The sequence below is a fragment of the Priapulus caudatus genome, unplaced genomic scaffold (assembly GCF_000485595.1).
Source record: "Priapulus caudatus unplaced genomic scaffold, Priapulus_caudatus-5.0.1 Scaffold77, whole genome shotgun sequence".
NCBI lineage: Eukaryota > Metazoa > Priapulida > Priapulimorpha > Priapulimorphida > Priapulidae > Priapulus > Priapulus caudatus.
In genome coordinates this window covers 33,086-54,642 of record NW_014577138.1, presented here as the reverse complement: position 1 = coordinate 54,642, position 21,557 = coordinate 33,086, and the positions used below count along the sequence as shown (strand labels likewise).

At 39.3% G+C, this 21,557-nt stretch overlaps 1 protein-coding gene and 1 long non-coding RNA gene across 2 annotated transcripts; one reads left to right on the top strand and one right to left on the bottom strand.

Moving 5' to 3' along the window:
• Window positions 1-9,753: 9,753 nt before the first annotated feature.
• Window positions 9,754-17,673, top strand: LOC106821565 (ADP-ribosylation factor 6; the record flags this gene model as incomplete). The annotated part of the gene is given in 2 exon segments (XM_014826435.1): window positions 9,754-9,952; window positions 15,436-17,673. Coding segments are annotated over 2 exon segments (342 nt in total), but the record flags the coding sequence as incomplete, so codon positions are not given.
• Window positions 17,674-18,065: 392 nt separating this feature from the next.
• On the bottom strand, window positions 18,066-21,365 carry LOC106821566. Its single transcript, XR_001395740.1, has 3 exons — window positions 21,150-21,365; window positions 19,521-19,666; window positions 18,066-19,185 (listed from the first exon to the last, which is right to left on the bottom strand). It is a non-coding gene; the product is annotated as an uncharacterized LOC106821566 (long non-coding RNA).
• Window positions 21,366-21,557: the final 192 nt, after the last annotated feature.

The window sequence follows — 21,557 nt, the reverse complement described above, 5'->3', positions numbered from 1 at the left end:
GCTGGCGTACCCGTAGCCTCGAGACATTAAGATACGGCTGGCGTACCCGTAGCCACTGCCTTATTTCAAACGCCATCGCTACAAAGCGGGTATAGCGCCATCTACAGTCACAAATTGTGATTCATTTTGGTTTATAAATTATTATTGCGATATACAGATGGCAATCGTTTCTATAATGTACGTCGATGGTTGCTCTATTAAAACTGACTTCTTCTTACTCACTCATTTGTGTCCTTTTTTTGTGGTGAGCTACAGTGTCATTGACACTTTCATTGAAGATACTCGTGATTCTCTTAGTAATGACCATAAGCTACCAGAGTGAATAAACAAAAGCTTTAATTATGATCAGGACAGGACACAGTATGCTACTGAAAACTGTCACGCCAGTCACAGTGTCACATCTGTCACAATTTTTGAGGTGTGTCACGTCAGTCACATATAGTTTTTATTTCTATCTAGGATCTTAAAGTTAAGACATATCTGCCAAACTTTGTTTTAACTTTTAAAAGCGACCTCAGACCTTGCTTAAAGCTCGTCTTAAAATTAAGATATTCGATTCAGAGCCTAAACTCAGCCACAAAATCCCCAAAATTCAGACCTAATGATTAACCTTTATTCCATCAAATCTGTTTGGTGTTTTCAAAGCACAAACAGTGTCAAAAGACACTATCAGTCTCTGGGGTAGAAATTAACTTTTGAACAAGGTAGTCCGCAGTCTGAAGTTCAAAACTAAACGCATACATGTGCTTATTTTGAAGATTCATGCGGTTGCATATCTACCCAATTTTCTTTGGACATTGCTGAAAAAAATACGGTAATTTCGCGTGGGAATAATAAGGAGGCCGTGTTCTGGAACGAACTAGTTAGTATAGCAGACTTTTCAGGGAGTCACACGGACTCCTGCTTATGTCAAATCTGGGAGTCCGACAGTAAATCACGGAGTATTTGACTCTGGACTCGCGTGAATTTCGCACCCTGCAGTCTGTCTACACACAGTGACACACAAGTTGTCTGCTAGCTCACAACAAAGTTAATTACAAGTTTACAACAACATTTGTCATTTCCAATGAGAAAATTACTCAAATGTATCTTTTTAAAGGTTGACTGAGTGCATATCAACAACTGACCTACTTAAGCCAAAACACAAACATTTAGCAAGTGTTTTGTTTATTTTCAACAGTCATGGACTTTGAAGTGGAGGAAAATTAAGAAATGGCAGCGATTATAAGGTCTGAGGCCATCTTAAAGTCAATTTAAGACATCTTAGTTAAGTTTTGCAATGACTGAGGAACCTATTTTTTAAACGATGAATAACTTAGGAGATTTAAGATGTCTTGAACCTTAGGCAGAGCTTAAATTTAAGCAGCGACTGAATATTCTGGTGCCTTGTATCCAGGGGAAGTAAAAGCAGTAAGAGACGAAGGATTGGAAGTTTCTGTTATTATCAGGGCTGGCAGGTTTTGGAAATTGCCAACTCATGAAGATAGATTTCTTTACTTTGCCGATCAAATTAAGAAGAGGCTCAATCCTCCAGAATTGGTAAATGCTCATGAAAACTATGAATTTCCTGGTTTTGGGTAAATGATTGAAAAATGATATTTTACATATATTGTTTTTAGCATACTATTTGCAAATGGTGGGAAAATGAAATGTTGTATTGTATCATTTTCAGCTAAGTTTGTTGTTTCGTGTTCTTTTTTACATTGTAAGAATTCTAACTGTATATGATTACCTTTTATTATTTTAACTGTTTGTACTAAACTGTAAGTTGACGTGATTAGTTGTCACGTCAGTCACGATGAATTTTGGTTTTTTTAATTGAATTATAATTGGAATTGATTGTTTATAATGTGTGTTTAATTGTTAATTCATTGGGTAATTAAAATAGTAAAAACTGCGATTTTTGCTGTAAACTTCAGACAATTTGAAAATGATTTTTTTAGAAATATATCTTTTTCCGATTACTGTCACGTCAGTCACAGTGAGAAAAGGGTCGCCTATGTGCTGTGCTCTTTATTGATTCTTAAACTTTTGATATATTAATTTGAAGAAATCTGTCTGTACTACCTACATACAATAGCCTACACGACGAACCTTAACTCGATTATGTAGCGTCTACACCCGATAGCGATTATTACCGATTTATTATGCATGCGTGCGTGCGTGTGTATCATGTAAACGTGCGTGTGTGCGTGTCTCGTCTTTTTTATTTTGCCTGTGTTTCTTTTTAAGTCTTCATCTGCATGGAAAATTAAGAACCTACTTTAAAATCTTAGCCTAAAACAGGTTCTTATGTAAAGGGGTCTAAATGGGAAATTTTAGCCTAACATGTTCTTAAAATCTATGTTCTTATACGCGGGTTTTTACTGTATGTGTTGCTGCAGGCAGACTATATATGATGCATTGCATTGCGTGGGTGCATTGCAACACTGCAGTGTCGCAGTCTCAACTTCTTTTCGCCATTGTGCTCAATAAACTTATACTCTTGTGGTCCTGTCCCTCACAGAAAATTGTTGCAAATTATATGTAGCTTAAACCAGCTATTTATAGCTTTGTAAAATGTTGATGAATCTATTTTCCCATTGTTTCTAAAGTCATTAGAAAATTATAAGTTACCATAATAATTTGTTTTTCTATGCAGCAAACATTTAATTTTTGTGACTGACATACTTGCAAAACACTTATGAACCTTCGTTTGACGGTTTCGTGTTGACTGTTTCTGACTATTTGGTGTTTCAAATTCAGGGTAGTGATGTTAGCATTATTACACATATATAATGAAATATATACAGTATAATATTTTACATTTAATGAATATGATGCGCCAACTTACGTTATGCCTAAAAATCTGCAAATATGGAATACAGTTAGTACTATTATTGTTTAAAAATAATATTCTGCAGAATTGTACAGCTGTCACATGATAATTTATGTCATTCTGTCAACTTGTACTTCCTTGATCAAAGTTCATTTCTACCTCTGTGAAGCCCTAATGTACCTATGGGCAATTTCACACTGGAGCACATGTATAAATAAAATATAAATTCAATAATTCAGGACAAAAGGTGTTTGTAACTGCAATTGAAAACAAAATTTGAAAACAACTTTTTAATGACATGGCAGTGTTGATTTTCGAATTTCAGCGTAATTCATTTAAATGTGGAAATTTTCTAGTTTTTAGCTCATCTGACATAGTCAGATGCAGCTTGTAGAATCGCATGATCGTCCGTCCGTGCGTGCGTGCGTGCGTCAACAGTTGGGCACAAATCTTAACCGCTCGACGTACGGTCACGATATTCGGGATGTGGGGGGGTGATCGTGAAAAGGACTCGGGATGATCAATTTGGGGGGTCAAAGGTCAAAGATCAAGAGGTGTAAAAGAAGGGGGAACATTCCTTCTTTAACTTAAAGGCTCACAATGCGCATCCAAACGCTAATTTCTCCAGTACTAGACTAGCAAATACTTCGTGTCATGCATAATCACACTACCTTATGACAAAATAAACTCTAGTTGCTCCCATTTCACTGCGCGTTTGCTTATAAAGTAACCGCCACAAGATAAGAGGTGAGAAAACTGGCATTCTGGCGCAACGCGCGACTGTTTCCCAAACAAAATATCCTCGAAGTGGTGAACGTGACGTCACATGTTTTTATCTTGCTTGCCTGGCCGTTACCGCTGATACCGCCGCACCGCTGCCACGGTTGCTTGGGGATTGCGGTGAAACTGTCCAACACACGCGTCGGAGAATTTCAACAACATTGGAGGTATATTTAAAAAATACCTTTTATAAGACAGCCGCGCAGTGAAGTGAGGAAACTAGAGTTTATTTTGCCATAAGTTCGTATGGGATATCATGACCGAAAGTATTTGCTAGTTTATACTGGAAGAATTAGCGTTTTGGATCGCATTGTGAGCCTTTAAGGTATAGGGAGGAAAGTGAGATTCGCGGCCACAAATCTAATCGCTCGACTGAGCCTTCTTGCATAGTCCGTGTATTAGCTCATGGTAGGAAAGCCATCACTGTGCCGAAATTGGAGTCACAGGTCAAAGAGTCAATGGGGCACAAGGGCAGGATTCTTAGACATTTTTTGAGGGACATTGTGGTGACGGCGGGAGCGATCTGGAAAACTTTTTGTTTCAACGTGACCTACCATTTTATGCTTTATTGAAAGACCATGAAATGTGCTTTCCACTGACGTGCGAAGAGTAATTCTGATAACTTTTTGACCCTCAAGAGGAGGGTTAAAACTGGATTTGTTATACTGTAGAAAGAATTTCACTGCCGGGTTTGCTAGTAGAAATCTATACATGCCTGGATGTATGAGGCTACAATGTCACAGTGTGAAATTTCAAAAGCTAAATTGCTTGAAGAATTTATGCTCCTTAAATCGTATAAATTTCTATGGCATTCTGTACTGTCAGTGTGTTACATGTAACTTATATTATGCACTGCCAGTGCATGTGGTGGTGATAGTATGGGTGTAGTTTTTGCCTGCGTTAATTAGTTACAGGTGCAGCTCTCTGTTTCAGCCTGTAGGCTTCCGTATGTAAATGGATGAGTGCTTACCTATTCTGTCTTGGCAAATAGTTGTTTGCTATACTACGTACGATGGAAGCTTCCAGCTTCCATCTTTAATCTTAAGACATCTCAAATGTACGCGGCCACCGTGCAACTTTCATACGATACCAACGAAAATTTCTTCGAGAAGTTCCTGATACGCATCCAGTGTTCGAAATAAGGGCTATCGTTTGTCCGTACATGTCCATTTCCCAACGGAGGAGCAAGTAATTCTGTCGGGTAGCTTGTCCGCCGGACAAGCAGCTTTTAGAGCAATTTTTCATAATTTTCTAACCATCGGCTCGCGCTGCGTGGGAAACCTGTAGTGAACATACTATATTAACATGGGCTGCCGGAGTGCCACCCGAATTACACATATAGTATAAACATTTATGTGAAGTTTATATAAAAACGTTACCGCCCTTGCTAGCTCCACGAAACGGTCTTGCTAGGGTTAGAAGACCATCAGACCAATCAGTCTGATAGACAATCAGTGCGTACAGCCTCGTCCAGCAGCGCTACCGCCTGAGAGAAAGAGAGAAATTGAGAGAGAGAGAGCGAGGGGAAGAGAGTGAGAGAGAGCGAGAGCGCGAGAGAGAGGAAGAGAGAGAGAGAGAGAGAGCGAGAAAGAGAGAGAGCGCGCGAAAGAGTGAGAGAGAAAGAGAGAGAGATGACAACGAGGGAGAGTGAGTGTGAGCGAGCAAGAGAAAGAGAGAGAGAGAGAGAGAGAGTGTGTGATCAAGCGAGAGAGAGAGGGAGAGAGAGAGCGTGAAGGGAAGAGAGAGCAAGAGCGAGAGAGTGAAAGAGAAAGAATGAGAGACAACGAGGAGAGCGAACGCGGCGATGGGAGGGTGCTCTGATTCGTTTGCCCCGAGTTTAGCATCAGAATACCTGCCGTCAGGTGAGCGCTGTCGCTCTGCGGCACTTGTTATTACATATTTTGTGCCTAGAGTGATCATCCCATATTCTAGCTATAATTCATCAATGGAAAAGTAAAACATTCCAAAGTAATCTTTAGTTTAACCAGAATGAATGCCTATTATTTGGAGAGGCTTCTTTCAAACACTGTAAGAAAAATAACCTGAGTAGTGAGCATGCTAATTTAGTGTCACGTCAGTCACGATAAGTTATAATTTTATCCATATCTGACCTACACTTTTATCATTTTTAACTCACCTTGACATCGTCAAGTTGAGCTATTGCCATGGGTCGTCGTCCGTGTCGTCGTCCGTCGTTTGTCAACATTTGGTTTCGTCCAACGATAACTCAGGAACCGTTTGACCCAGATGTTTGAAATTGGGTGTAGTTGTTACTGCTATGCTCCTATATGGAACGTCCTATTTTGAAGCACGCCAGTCGATGTACTTTCGAGCCACGGCAATTTTTTGGCAAAAATGGGAATTGCCATTAGTCAGTTCAGGTCAACGGATTTCGCTCATTTTTGGTATGTGAATGAATAAGGGCTAGGGTTTTGCTATTTAAAAAAGAATTATGCAAATTAGGTAGGGTTTGGCATTATATAGCATATTATATAAACACAAAACAGTCTGTGGTGTCACACTCGTCTGGTTCGTTTTACAAAGATTTTATTGACATAATCTTTAATGCAAAATTGGTATTTCCTCTCCACTCTGCCGATAAACGTCTATATTAGAGTAAAGATTTACAAAACATGTCGGAACGCAGCATAACCTATTTATTTCAAGCGCCATCGCTACAAAGCGGTATAGCGCCAATCTACGGTCACAAATTGTGATTCATTTTGGTTTATAAATTATTATTGGCGATAATACAGATGGCAATCGTTTCTATAATGTACGTCGATGGTTGCTCTATTAAAATGACTTCTTCTTACTCACTCATTTGTGTCCTTTTTTGTGGTGAGCTACAGTGTCATTGACACTTTCATTGAAGAATACTCGTGATTCTCTTAGTAATGACCATAAGCTACCGAGAGTGATAAACAAAAGCTTTAATTATGATCAGGACAGGACACAGTATGCTACTGAAAACTGTCACGCCAGTCACAGTGTCACATCTGTCAAATTTTTGAGGTGTGTCACGTCAGTCACATATAGTTTTTATTTTCTATCTAGGATCTTAAGTTAAGACATATCTGCCAAACTTTTGTTTTAACTTTTAAAAGCGACCTCAGACCTTGCTTAAGACTTCTTAATTAGATTCGATAGACCTAAACTCAGCCACAAAATCCCCAAAATTCAGACCTAATGATTAACCTTTATTCCATCAAATCTGTTTGGTGTTTTCAAGCACAAACAGTGTCAAAAGACACTATCAGTCTCTGGGGTAGAAATTAACTTTTGAACAAGGTAGTCCGCAGTCTGAAGTTCAAAACTAAACGCATACATGTGCTTATTTTGAATTCAATGCCGTTGCATATCTACCAATTTTCTTTGGACATTGCTGAAAAAAATACGCGTAAATTCGCGTGGGAATAATAAGGAGGCCGTGTTCTGGACACGAACTAGTTAGTATAGCAGACTTTTCAGGGAGTCAACACTGCTCCTGCTTATGTCAATCTGGGAGTCCGACAGTAAATCACGGAGTATTTGACTCTGGACTGCGTGAAATTTCGCACCCTGCAGTCTGTCTACACACAGTGACACACAAGTTGTCTGCTAGCTCACAACAAAGTTAATTACAAGTTTACAACAACATTTGTCATTTCCAATGAGAAAATTACTCAAATGTATCTTTTTAAAGGTTGACTGAGTGCATATCAACACTGACCTACTTAAGCCAAAACACAAACATTTAGCAAGTGTTTTGTTTTTTTCAACAGTCATGGATCTTGAAGTGTGGAGGAAAATTAAAAATGGCAGCCGATTATAAGGTCTGAGGCCATCTTAAAGTCAATTTAAGACATCTTAGTTAATTTTGCAATGACTGAGAACCCTATTTTTTAAACGATGAATAATCTTAGGAGAATTTAAGATGTTCTGAACCTTAGCCAGAGCTTAAATTTAAGCAGCGACTGAAATATTCTGGTGCCTTGTATCCAGGGGAAGTAAAAGCAGTAAGAGACGAAGGATTGGAAGTTTCTGTTATTATCAGGGCTGGCAGGTTTTGGAAATTGCCAACTCATGAAGATAGATTTCTTTACTTTGCCGATCAATTAAGAAGAGGCTCAATCCTCCAGAATTGTAAATGCTCATGAAAACTATGAATTTCCTGGTTTTGGTTAATGATTGAAAAAATGTATTTTTACATATATTGTTTTTAATATCATTTGCAAATGGTGGAAAATGAAATGTTGTATTGTATCATTTCCAGCTAAGTTTGTTGTTTCGTGTTCTTTTTTACATTGTAAGAATTCTAACTGTATATGATTACCTTTTTATTATTTAACTGTTTGTACTAAACTGTAAGTTGCGTGATTAGTTGTCACGATCAGTCCGATGAATTTTGGTTTTTTTAATTGAATTATAATTGGAATTGATTGTTTATAATGTGTGTTTAATTGTTAATTCATTGGGTAATAAATAGTAAAAACTGCGATTTTTGCTGTAAACTTCAGACAATTGAAAATGATTTTTTTAGACAATATATCTTTTTCCGATTACTGTCACGTCAGTCACAGTGAGAAAGGTCGCCTATGTGCTGTGCTCTTTATTGATTTCTAAACTTTTGAATATATTAATTTGAAGAATCTGTCTGTACACCCTACACACAATAGCCTACACGACGAACCTTAACTCGATTATGTAGCTCTACACCCGATAGCGATTACTTACCGATTTATTATGCATGCGTGCGTGCGTGTGTATCATGTAAACGTGCGTGTGTGCGTGCGTGTGTATGTAAACGTGGCGTGTGTGCGTGTGTACGTACACGCGCGTTCGTGCTGTGCGTGTCGTGCGTGTGCAGTACACGTGCGTGCATGCGTGAGTGCGTGCGTGTGCACGTACATGTGCGTGCATGTGCACGTACACGTGCGTGTGTGCGTGTGTACCTACAGCACTGCGTGCATCGCGTGCGTGCGCGCGTGTGCAGGTACACGTTCGTGCGTGCGTGCGCGCGTGTGCAGGTACACGTTCGTGCATGCGTGCGCGCGTGTGCAGGTACACGTTCGTGCGTGCGTGCGTGCGTGCGCGCGTGCATGTGCGCGCGTTCATGTGCACGTAGGCGTGCGTGCGTGCATGCGTGTGCACGTACACGTGCGTGCGTGCGTGCGTGTGCACGTACACGTGCGTGCATGAGTGTGCGTGCGTGTGCAAGTACGCGTGCGTGTGTACGTACATCGTAGTAGTGCTGCCGCCTATCGTGGAGGTTAAGCTAACTCGAGTTAAGCATCTACACGGGGCCTTAACTCGAGTTAAGGCCCCGTGTAGACGCTTAACTCGAGTTAAGGTTCGTCGTGTAGACGTAGCTTAAATACTTGGCGGAAGAAGGTACTAAAGCTTAAAGTAAAAGTTGTCTAAGATCTGAGCTGAATGTTTAGAAATGACAAAAAATCTTACGTCAGTTATCGTGGAATTGGAACTATGTGGTTAGGTATCTGCTACATGAGAATGGGAGAAAATGTGTCAGCCTTACTTTACGCAGGGGTGGGAACAGACAAGTTGGCTAGGGAGCCAATGCACACGTACAAACTATGAAAACTGACTGGAATGATTTAGTAGGAGCAAGCAATGTAGAAGGCTATCAGTATCAGTACATATTTTGTGTCTTTGATGTAAACTCATAAATTGCTAATATGCAGATCTATGTATTATGACTATGCACATGATGTGTAGTTAATGCTGCCTCTATCTAACAGGATATTTCTACCTGCAGGCTACACTTGTAGCCACAGTTGTAAAGTAAACCTGTTGTATAAGATGAATAGAGAATTTAACTATATCGGTATATTCATCAGATTATACATGTATTCTTCCTGTTGTGGTGCACAATATTGCACATTCTGAGGTGATTTCTCTTTGTTATTTGATGAACATGTGTAACGTTGACATTTAACTGCATTAACAATATTAGCATTGAACACTGTATGACAAGGCGACTGATCAACCGCGTATGCTGCCGTCATTATATGAGCACCCCCTAAATGTCAGCAGTACACTAGGTATATTATATGTACCCATTATTTATGTAAGTACTGTATTGTATGTTCCATATACAATGGTATGTTATATGTTTCATTCTTCTATTAATGGCAGTTCTTTTGTGTTGTTAGGATGTTGGAGGGCAAGACAAAATCCGCCCACTGTGGCGGCACTACTACACTGGAACGCAAGGCCTCATATTTGTTGTGGACTGTGCTGACCGAGATAGAATAGACGAAGCACGGCAAGAACTTCATAGGATAATCAATGATAGAGAAATGAGAGATGCAATTATACTTATATTTGCGAATAAACAAGATTTACCAGATGGTAAGTGAGAAATTAGTCAAGTTGTCGACTGCGTGCAACACAGAGCATTTCATATATATATATATTAACTAGCTGGGCTACCCGGCGATGCCCGGGATTTTTTGGGGGTTACTGCTTTTCTGCTATTTCATGCGTTTTGTGCTATTGCTTTTGCGTTTCAGCATTTCATGCGATTGCCTGATTTTGAGCCTGACTATAGTTGAGCGCTATAGGATTGCTGTTCTAGGATTCGTCTTGACTTTTCTGCTGCAGTGTATAGTCGAGCGCTAGGATTGCTGTTATTGTTAACTTTTCTGCTGCGCTAGTATTTTTTTGGGGGTGGGTCAAAGGTCAAGATGTGTAAACCGAGGGGAAATATTTCCCCCTTAACCTAAGGTATAGGAGGAAATACGGAATTGCGGCACAAATCTGAACGGCTCGACCTATGCTCTTAATATTCGGTGTATAGTGTGATGGGCAGGAAACTGGTAGGAATGGGGAGGTCACAGATCAAAGGGCAGTAGGGGAAAAGTCAGATGTCAGACATTTTCTGAAGACGTGGCCTAACGGACAGTGTGAAAAACCTGTTTGTTTCAGCGCTGACCTACCATTTTTATCACTTTATTGAAAGGACCATGAAATGTGCTTTCCACTGACGTGCGAAGAGTAAGTGTCTGATAATCTTTTGACCCTCAAGAGGAGGGTTAAATATGATGTCACAGTGTTCTCATATTCATGGCACATCCATAATCTAGAAAGCCCATAAGCCTTGATAGCCCAATGTCTACAGCACAGGATTACGGCTCAAAGGTCCTTGGATCGAATCCCATCAGATTTTTTATTATTTACCTGTTTTCTGTATTTTTCTATCTTTATCCATTTAACTATTTTTCTCCAATTAACGCAAATATTTACATGATTTATTTACAACAATTTCATTACAACAAATAATTTTTACAATGAAGGTTAGGGTTTGGGTCACATTAGGTGCATTCACACTGGCACGAATTAGCGGGCTGCAAAACCCGGTTTTTGCAGCCCGCTCGAAAAACTGCGCTTTTTACAAGTGTGAACGCAATTGGCTCACTAAATCGCGCTCCAAATAGCGCGCTCTAAAGACCACTTCCGACTGGGCTAATTTGGAATCAGCGCGCTTATTTGCACCGCGGCGTGATATTTGCACCACGGCGATTAGCGAGATATTCGCCTGTGTGAACAACGACACAATTAGCTCACTATTATCTCCGCTATTAGCGGGCTGAGCAGCGCGGTTTTTCTTGTGTGTGAACGTGCCTAATGCACCATAAAACAGGAGTTTCAGGCACGCGATTTGTATCAACCAATGGGATTTGGTAGGTATGCAAAATGCAGAAGGTTGCCGAAATGATGTGTACGCAACTGCGTATCTGCATATAGATCTGCGCCTAACAAAGGTGTCACTACGCACGACTTACATGTTACGTTTATAACCGTAGCAACAGACCTCAGATGAGCCCAGACGCTCTGCGGCTCTTGTTGTATACCGCATCTCCTTAGCTTCATTGTTGACTCTAGATTCAAGCTGACTGAAATCATTAGCTGCTTGTCATTCACCAATGATCTGTTGCCTTGTGGAAGTAAAGTGCCAACACACTATTGTTCATGTTATTTTCATTCATTTTATCTAGTAATTGTCCCCTAAATGAGATTTAAAGGTTTCAGGTTTATGTAGTGCTTTATATTCCTGGTTCTTCACAGTGTCTACTAAGTTCTAGTCTCTAGGCAGGGAAAAATTGATTCCAACAATGCTTCCTGATTATAAAGTCACGCAGCAATAAGGAAGTGGATTTATCTGAAGACCCGATGTTCCATGACCAGTGTTATAATTCTTAGTGTCTTGACAATGTCAATGGATATTACACTGCTTTGGCAACTCTATGGCAGGCTTAATACAAGATTAGTTGGTCTGATATTGATATTAAGCCATATTGGCCTATACATGAGCATTTACGCCTTGACATTGCCATGTTTTCAGTTAATTATTATTCCAAACTACTATATAATTTGTCTCCTACTTGTTTTATTTGCAGTACAACAACAGCATATTAAACTAGGTTTGGCACACATAGTCTGTCTGAGAACTATTTTGATATTTAGAAGTGTCATGATGGTAAATGGCAGTTTTACTTTTGTATTTCTTTAATTGTTTGATCAGCTGTTTTATACAAGTTGAAGTTGGGTCAATCTGTGACGACGATACCCACCGTAGGCTTCAATGTAGAAACTGTAACATACAAGAATGTTAAGTTTAATGTCTGGGTAAGTACAAAAGCTGTTACTATTTCTGTGTATTTAAAAGTATGCCTGTGGTGGTTGAAATTAGCACGTGCAGACAGTCTCAGTGAGATCTTTCGTTTTTAGCTCATCTGACGTAGTCAGATGCAGCTTGTAGAATCGCCGGGGGGGGGGGACTCGGGATGACAAATTTGGGGGGTCAAGGGTCAAAGGTCAATTTGTGTAAACCGAGGGGAAATATTTCCCCTTATTTTTTTTTTTGGACCTTGCCTTTGGTCGTCGTGACATGCTGATTAAGAATATATATGGTGTTAGGGGTGAGCTCTTACGGGGGGGGGGAGAAGATAGACAGAAGGACAGACACAAAAACAGGCTCGCCCTTTATGTAAGAGATTTAAGAGGTGAATAATCTTTTACTATAAATTTCAGGTAGATTATGCATGGATTTAGCATAAACAAAAAGTTGCTTAATAAAATAATAGTTATGTATAAATGTAATTACAATTCTGGGATTAGCTCCTAGTCTAAAATGTGCAAAATAAAAGCTCAAAAGCACAACTTTGTCAAGGAAACAGCATAGTGTCATTGTATGATTGTAGCACACATTTTTATCTTTTATATCTAAATAGTAAACATGTCTGATAATAGAAATATGTAGGTGCTTAGTATTTACTTTTCTTTACGCAATACGTATCCTGATATAATCTCAAATTCTCACTTAAGAATACACTCGAGGTTTTATGCGAAATTTCATAGATTTTTCAGTTTCATTCTTATTTGATGGTTAACACTAGGTAGGTGCCACCTCTGTACATGCTTATTTCTCCATACATGTCAGGGTTCTCCCTACGTTGCGCAAACGGGGCGCGCGCGCCCCGTTTGGGAAAACTCCCCCCTGTTTGAATTTCATCCTGGGGAGAACCCTGCATGTAACGATGCATGTGAACTTTCAGAGCATTTTGAGTGCCCGCGTATGTGTGTAGTGAGCCATGACTATTTAAGTGCACTTGTTCTGATGATGTCAGAGACTTGATCAAACCTGTCTGTTCACGGGATTCATTATGGCAGAATCTATTAGCATTACCCTCTCCTATTGCCATCCACTGCCAGTGATAGTTGAAATTGCTGCGCGGTTGATAATACCGTAATAGCATTTATGCCTCGATCGTTACATAGCCCGGGTTTGTTGACACCATCACACGTAGCTTAGTGACGTCATGCAGTACGCAACGATTGCGAGTTTCAATTTGCGATGGTAACCTAGTATTTTCTCACCATTTTTCAAGGTGCACAGAACATTTTACCAATTTAGTGGTTTCAGTTAGTCATGGATATGTCCCAGTAAGTACTAACAGTAGATGTTACACATGCGTTCATACATTTTGCACACAGACAGTAGATCATTGTGAAAAGTAGAAATGTCTCTCTGTCATTACAACTCGGAATTTAGTTTGACACTTGTTTTAATGGTAACACATTGCTGTGAAAAGGCGCATCAGGGTTGGATATTAAGCGCCGTCTTTTATGAGTTATGGTTCTATATTTGCATAAATTTGCAATCCGATCATATGCCCTAAATTTTAGGCAGTTTTCTTCGTCAGATGCAGCTTGTAGAATCGCACGATCGTCCGTCCGTCCGTGCATCAACAGTTGGGCACAAATCTTAACTGCTCGACGTACGGTCACGATATTCGGGACGTCGGGGGGATCATCAAAACGAGTTGGGATGTCGAAGCTGGGGGTCAAAGTTCAAAGGTCAAGAGGTGTAAAAGAAGGGGGAACATTCCCTCCTTAACTTAAGGTATAGGGAGGAAATGCAGTTTGTGCCGCAATTTTTAGAAGCCTAGGTCGAGCCGTGCCCATTGACCTTTGACCTGTGACCTCCAATTTCGGCACAGTGATGGCTTTTCCTACCATGATGCTATACACCGACTATCACGCAGGGCAGATTTTAGACATTTTCTGAGGACATGGTCTGACGGAGCGATTGGAAAACTTTTTTGTTTCAGCAGTGACCTAGCATTTTTATGGCTTTATTGAAAGGACCATGAAATGTGCTTTCCACTGACATGCGAAGAGTAAGTGTCTGTTTGACCCTCAAGAGGAGGGTTAAACATTGATTTGTTGACTGTCTGCGTTATGAAAGAATTTGGCCTGCCGGGGTTTGCTAGTGTAGATAATCTATACATGCCTGTGTATGAGGCTAGCAAGGTCCACATGTAGAAATGCGGAAAGCCAAGTTTGGATTGAAGAAGGCTTTATGCTCCTTAAATCGTCTATTCAGATTTCTATGGCAATTTCTGTACTGTCAGTATGTTACATGTAACGTAATGCCACTGCCAGTGCATGTGGTGGTGGTACTGTGTAGTTTTTTGCCTGCGTTAATTGGTTACAGGTTGGCAGCTCTCTATTGCAGCCTGTGGGCTTGCGTAGGTAAATGGATGAGTGCTTACCTATTTCTGTCTTGCAAATAGTTTTTGCTACTACGTACGATGGGAGCTTCCATCTTTAATCTGAAGACACTTAAACGTACGCGCCATCTCGTGGCACTGTTTCGGCGTGTATGTGAACACATTTGGGACTAACAGGGTTTACTAGAATCCCACCACTCCACCACAGAGTCACCGCAGTAGACGTTAGATGAGCGCTGTCGCTCCGCGGCACTTGTTTTCTATAAATATCAAACTGAGAGAAAAATTATGACGTGAGATTTTGGTACGTATTGTGCTTAACGTGTGGCGAAAAATTTGTTTTCATACTCTGTGGTAATTGAGAAATATCCAAAATACCATTTTTACACAAAAACTCCAAAATTTGTGTTGTCACATAATTAGGTGCTGGAAATTTTATGAAATTCTTTGGCTTGAGCACAGAGATACATATCATCTATGAATAAAGTGTGGGATTGATTCGATTCATTGGTCAGTAAATGTTTATTCTTCATTGGAGCAATACCCGTGCAAAAGCTTGAGTGTATCCTTAAATGCAATGTCGTTTTTCTTGCCAAACTAAATCTGTTTCAAAAGAAATATTTGCTTATTTGACAAAAGGCTCATGAAAAACTCATAACGGTCATGCTTCTCATTCCTCCTCTCTCCTTTCGTGTGTCATGTTCCTGAACATTAAAATAAATAGTGGAATCAGTCGTACGTGCATTTGTTCCCTTTGATATGTCTATTCAGCATTTCAGCAAATTCAATTTGTCTTCAATTTGTTTTTGCTTTTTCTAGCGATGAAACCTCATGAAATCCAAGAGAAACTTGGGCTTACACGTATCCGAGATCGCAACTGGTACGTTCAGCCTTCGTGCGCGACGACAGGAGATGGTCTTTTCGAGGGGCTCACATGGCTAACATCTAACCACAAATCATGAGGTCCCTAGCAACTTAACAGAGACGTCGCCGTGTCCTCTACATAATTGCGAGCAACAGGGAGAGCCAGGTGGACAAGAGACGTTTTATGTAGCGTTTTTGTTTGCGGCGTTGGTTGCGTTTGTATTCGTGTACCGCAGCATTCCATCCCTACGTGTGTGTTACTGTAATTCCATTGCTTCTTGGCTGCCATTATCTCTTGGCCCCTGGTAACCTGGCCTATCACACTAACTTTAAACACTTAGGATGCATCATTGGCTGTAATAGTTAAAAGAAATAGCCCCATGCAGTGATGATATTCAATTGTATATTTGAGTTAATATACTTGAGGCTGTAAGGATCCTATATTTGAGATAAAAATGTCATTTAGTTTCTAGAAATTCAAATTATAAATTGTACAGCAGATGTGGTTATTATAATTATTATTATTATTATTATTATTATGATTATTTTACGGGAGCAATGTTCTCGACGTAAAGTATCCTTTAGATTTTATTTGGCAAGAATTTGTGGTTGTTGAATTGGAGATGCTTTTCTTCCCCATCTCCACCACGTGTCTGACTGCTAAAAAATCTCTATAGCTTAAGCTTCTGCACTCGGTAATGGGCTCTCAACTGTAATGATACAAGGCTAGTAGCAACGCCCATAGCCATGCTGGGCAGTCAAAGCATGTTTATCTTTCGTAGGTCAATACTTTGCCTGCGAGTTTGATAATGATGACTTAAGCAAACGTATGATTTTGTCGTTTCGTACAAACGTAAGGGCTCTTGCGTTTTGCTTAGTCGCCACCTGGTGGCATAGAGGTAGATCAGGAGGGTGTTAAATGGCGATTGCATTCTCCTAAGATGCGCAATTTTGTATTTTTGTTGCTGTACATATGCGCAAGAGGTGAGTCGACCGCTTGTCAGTGTTAGGAGACGACGTTACATAGGGAAGGTGAAAACAGTAGCTCGATTTTATAACTAAAGCATAAGAGATCGTCTCTCTCGAACGGCCACGAGGTGACATGGGAGGCAGCCGACAAGATATGAATGGAAACTCAACGTAGATGAGTCGTGTATAGTCAGGAATACTAACATACGATAAGTTCATATCTTGTGTGTGTACGTATGGAAGTTGCTTTACGCTGCCTTACCCATGTGAGTGATGCCAGCCAGCCCTACACTGTGTTGGAATTTTCTGCATCTTGTATCCGTAACGATATAGTTGATGCATCATGGCCACTATATCTCTACGTGTATATACAATAATTTGATCAGATTAATTTTTTAGCTTGTTGCATTCATTTGTGATCTGAGGTGTACTACTGCTGCTGCCCGAGAGAGCAGTAAAGTCATCAAAGTCATCAGTTGATACTAAACATGTCTGCATTTATTGTGTTATGTTAGACAGTTTTGCTGATTTTCAGCACTGGGTGATTATTTTGTCGGTCGTTTGTCTCACCGAAACTCAGACTAGCCCTTGCCACAAGCTGCAGAATTTTCAGCAAATCTGATGATATCCAATAGCTCAAGATAATGCTCACTAAACTGGCAAGCTCCTGCACTTGCCATACCAGACAATGAATAAGACGACCTGCTAAACTGCAGTGCCGGTAAATGTCTCTTTGACATATATAATACTGCTGCTTACAGTTTGAAGCTGTTGTTGTTTATTATAAAAATGCTTAGATCCTGCACACGTGATACCATGGTAAAAGCGATATTATTTGCCTGCCATGAAAACGTTATGGGGCACATTCTCTAATTGATTTATTGTAGATCGCCGGTTCGGGTGAGGTCAATAGTGTGCAGTCAGTGCTGCTCAACTTTGCATGCTCGGGTATTACCATTTGCTACTGGTAATAACCAACACCCATTATGCTCTCATATCAGTTAAACGTTATTTTTAATCTCGTCATGCAGCATGTAGGTAGTCTCAATTTTAACTGCATTATGAACGTGGTCAGGTTGTTTGCTGGCTAACGTTGCCCTCGTTATATCCATTTGTCAATAGACACACATATGGACAACTTGTGACTAGCTTTGAAGAGTCCCCCACCTTAATGTAACATCTCAAAAGTAATGATTTCTAATAAAATGGTTATAAAAACCCCTATTAACATTTTCATGTTGTTTATTGAGAATGTAGAGGAATGTCATTGTTATCGACTAGCATCAAATTGCTAAGAGTTTGGCTTATATGATGGCTTATGCAATGGTGCATTCGAAATTTTATTGACATATGAATGTCCAACCAAGATCACCTTCTAGGCATTACTGCAGTCATCTTTAAACCGCTATATTTTCACTAGTGAACTCGAATGAACACTGAAACTAATCAGTAACATAATTAACAGATTGTCTCTTACTTATGGCACTAGTGTCGTGGTTTCAATACCTTGCATGGTTATCACTAATATCTATTAAGTTGCCCGATTCCTATTATGTTGATGTTTCCATCACGCTATATATGTAATAATAAACAGCAGGAAATTCTAAAAACAAATGTACAATGACACTGAACTGTATGTATTTCACTCAAATAATATACCAAGAAACGAATGTTTTTCAGTATGTGCCATTTTTAAAACATTCTTTTCAGATATCATTTTAAACATCACGTATTATGATTGTTCCTGAAAATACTCCAATATATTAAATTGCCTCGTGTTAAAAAAGGTAAGCTACGGCCAAGTTAAAGGTACGCATCTCAATCCTTCAAAGGCTACGATAACCAGTTACTATATATATGCACATAAGTAAAGTGAACTTACACATACACAAGTATTTGTAGAGTAAATTATTCTGCTGCGTGGTATTTGAGCATGAACTGAACATGGGAGACAACATTTAATTTAATTCTATATAACCTTAATATTTATATTAGTCAATTATGCATGAATGAAATTGGATTGAAGTACACCACATCTAATGCACACAATTACAATTCATGAGCTTTGTGGACCAGTTTTCTCACAATGTGACTATTTGACTGTGCATTTTACAATTACACTGTAGATGTGAATACTACTACTAGTGGTGGGTGTTTTTTATGCTATTCCAGTAATGGTCTATGTAGTAGCTGGACTTCAAGAGTAGTCACAAAGTGAAATTTAAATAGTGTAAAATGCAGTGACGATCAATGCTAAACTTCACAAATGCAGCACATGCTTGCAGTTCCCATTACAATGAACACATTGCATATCAGTAAACAATACATTAATTGATGTTATTCATACGTAGTACAATAACTAATAATGTTCAAAATGACAAACAAGCCTTGCCACAAAGTCAAACACGTGAAAGATACAACGATCTAATGACCTTTTTAAAATATAGAAGCACTAATGCTGATTAATCAGCTTAGTCATGTAATAAAGGAAACAAACTTGTGATATGACATATTGCAGCATAAAAAGCAATTAATTAAATAAACGTTATATACACATACAATAGAGTAACATCTATGCTGTTCATGGACACTGACTATTGTGTTCCAATATTATATGGATCAAGTTTAACCAATATTTCAAGCGTCTTTTACTGACGTCTGTTGCTGAGAAACTTCATCAATGGTAGGTTTGCCTGCAGTATGGCTTTCACTGTGTTCTGTCTTGGAGACTCCAGTCTGCAGAGAACCAAAATTCTTATTTAATAAATAAATATCCTAGTCTGTATATGTCTGTATGTTACTGCATACCTGGTAATTTAATTGTGATAATTAATAAAGCAGTGCCTCATAAGCCCTTTATTGATCAATACTGGCCAAAATCAATGCTATTATAACAGATTACGTATACAGAGAAAGATAATTGTGTTATGTAAAATCACTGTAAATTTTATAGCCAGTTTTTCAAAAATAACTGATCATGCTAAATGTATTAATAATGGTTTAAACTCTTTAAAATTTGCAACACAAATTTACACACCACTGTTGTTAAACACATATTTTTCTAAACATACATTTTTCCAACGTTGAAATGAATAATCTTCTATGTCGTGTTTAGAGTATAGTGCACGATTGCTTTTCCTTGAATGGATTTTCTGACTGTGGGCCTCCATTCAACAGCCAGTCCACTGCTGCATGCTGCTCACAGTATGACTGCAAACTGTAAAAACAAGAGATGCACATACTTTATACGAAGTGGCTATATGCCCGGCAGCCGGGAACGGTCTTCGATTTCCTAAATGCCAAGCAGTTTTTAATTTTCGGTGTTTAGTTAGAGCTGTATATTCGAACTAGCCCAATTCTCCTAGCTTCGGATCACTGAGCGAACGAACTCGCAATCGACACTTGGAAAATATCCGACGGCTGCCGGGCACGGTCTTCGATTTCCTAAATGCCCGGCAGTTATGAATTTTCGGTGATTTCTCAAGTAAACAGGAGGGTTAGGGTTAGGGTGCCAGGCATATAGCCACAGCGTACTTTATACCTTCAGTGCTTCACTCAGCAAGGGATGAAGGCTCAATGAATTAATCCTAGATTATTTTTTTTTATTTATTTATTTAGGCAATTATCCATCATATACAATACATTGCATACTTTTACAATAAAAATTTGAATTCATAAAATTGGATAATTACCAAGGATATATACATAAAAAGCATGACTAGCACACTTATTTACATTGTGGTCCTTGTTTTGCTATGCCTTAATTGAATCTAACAATTGTACTACTATCAGAACCAACTATTGAAATATAGAGATTTGTAGTTTTAATCGGTCATACAATGGTACATTTTCACAAGACGATACAAACTTTTCTTATGACTAATTTCAACCGAATTCTTTTAATGAAAAACATACTCCTCTGCCTCTAATGATTCTACCTTTTCCATCAGACATTTCTTAACACTATACTTAAAACTAGAATAAACAGAATTTGTCCTAACTTAATTGCTGTGGTAGAGAGTTCCAAGCTTCAATTGCAGTATAAGTAAAAGAGTTTTTCCCACTGCTTCCCACCCTCGGTTTAAAAATAGACATCTCACCTTCCCTTGTATTGAAACTATGGACTTCTGACGTTAACATGAAACCTTCTGTCATATACTGTGGGCCGAGATTATGTAATATTAGGATTATTAGCACACCGGATTAGTCAAGTACGTTTGCGAAAATGAGGGCCGGGCCGGGTCCCAAACTAGGAGTAGGATCAATATAGCAAAACGCCATTAAATGATTAATATTATTACGCAGTACTAGTACTAGCAGTAGTAGTAGTACCTACTAAAATTTAATTAGTTTAATTAACAATATTTTTTCTCATATGACATATAGACATCGGAAACATATAGGCCTATATCAATTATCATTATATGAATATGATATAATAATTAATATGAAAAGATACGAAAAAGCCATGTTACTGTTCGCGTTGTTTGTGTAGAGTAATTACCAGAGAATGCAAGCCAAAACCCCACCCTGGCACCCAGAGAGAATGCCTAGCACCTACCATTGGCAATTTGGCATTGTACCAAGTCTACAGTCAGACTACACTGCCAGTGCCACTGCCGGGGACGGCTTTACAGTGAGTTTACTGCTGATTAATATGGATCGATATTGCCATAAATTACTATAATGAAATGACTTACTCTGCAATGGCTTGAGAAACAGGAATCCGCTGTATACTAGCTTCTTGCTTTAGCTGCATAACTTGCTTTTTCATTGCCTGAACCTGCGACATTTTTGCTTTATTCCGTTTGGTCCGACGAGGAAAAGATGCTCAGCTTCCCTATCCCTGATCGATGCGGGATCTCGCGTGAATTCGTACAAGGGCCAGTGCATCCGGGTATCCTGTGTCTGGCGTACGTGTAGACTGGTACTCGCTCCCACCTCGATTACTCGATGGGTGGATAAGTGGTGTGGCTCTAAGCCGATAGGTGGGACCGGGTACCAGTCTAACGCATAGGGTGTTGCTATGGGCTGAGAACAATATATACAGAGAAGTGAAACGGATTGGTTATACGTGATCACGTGCCATGGTGCCATGTTTATGCGTA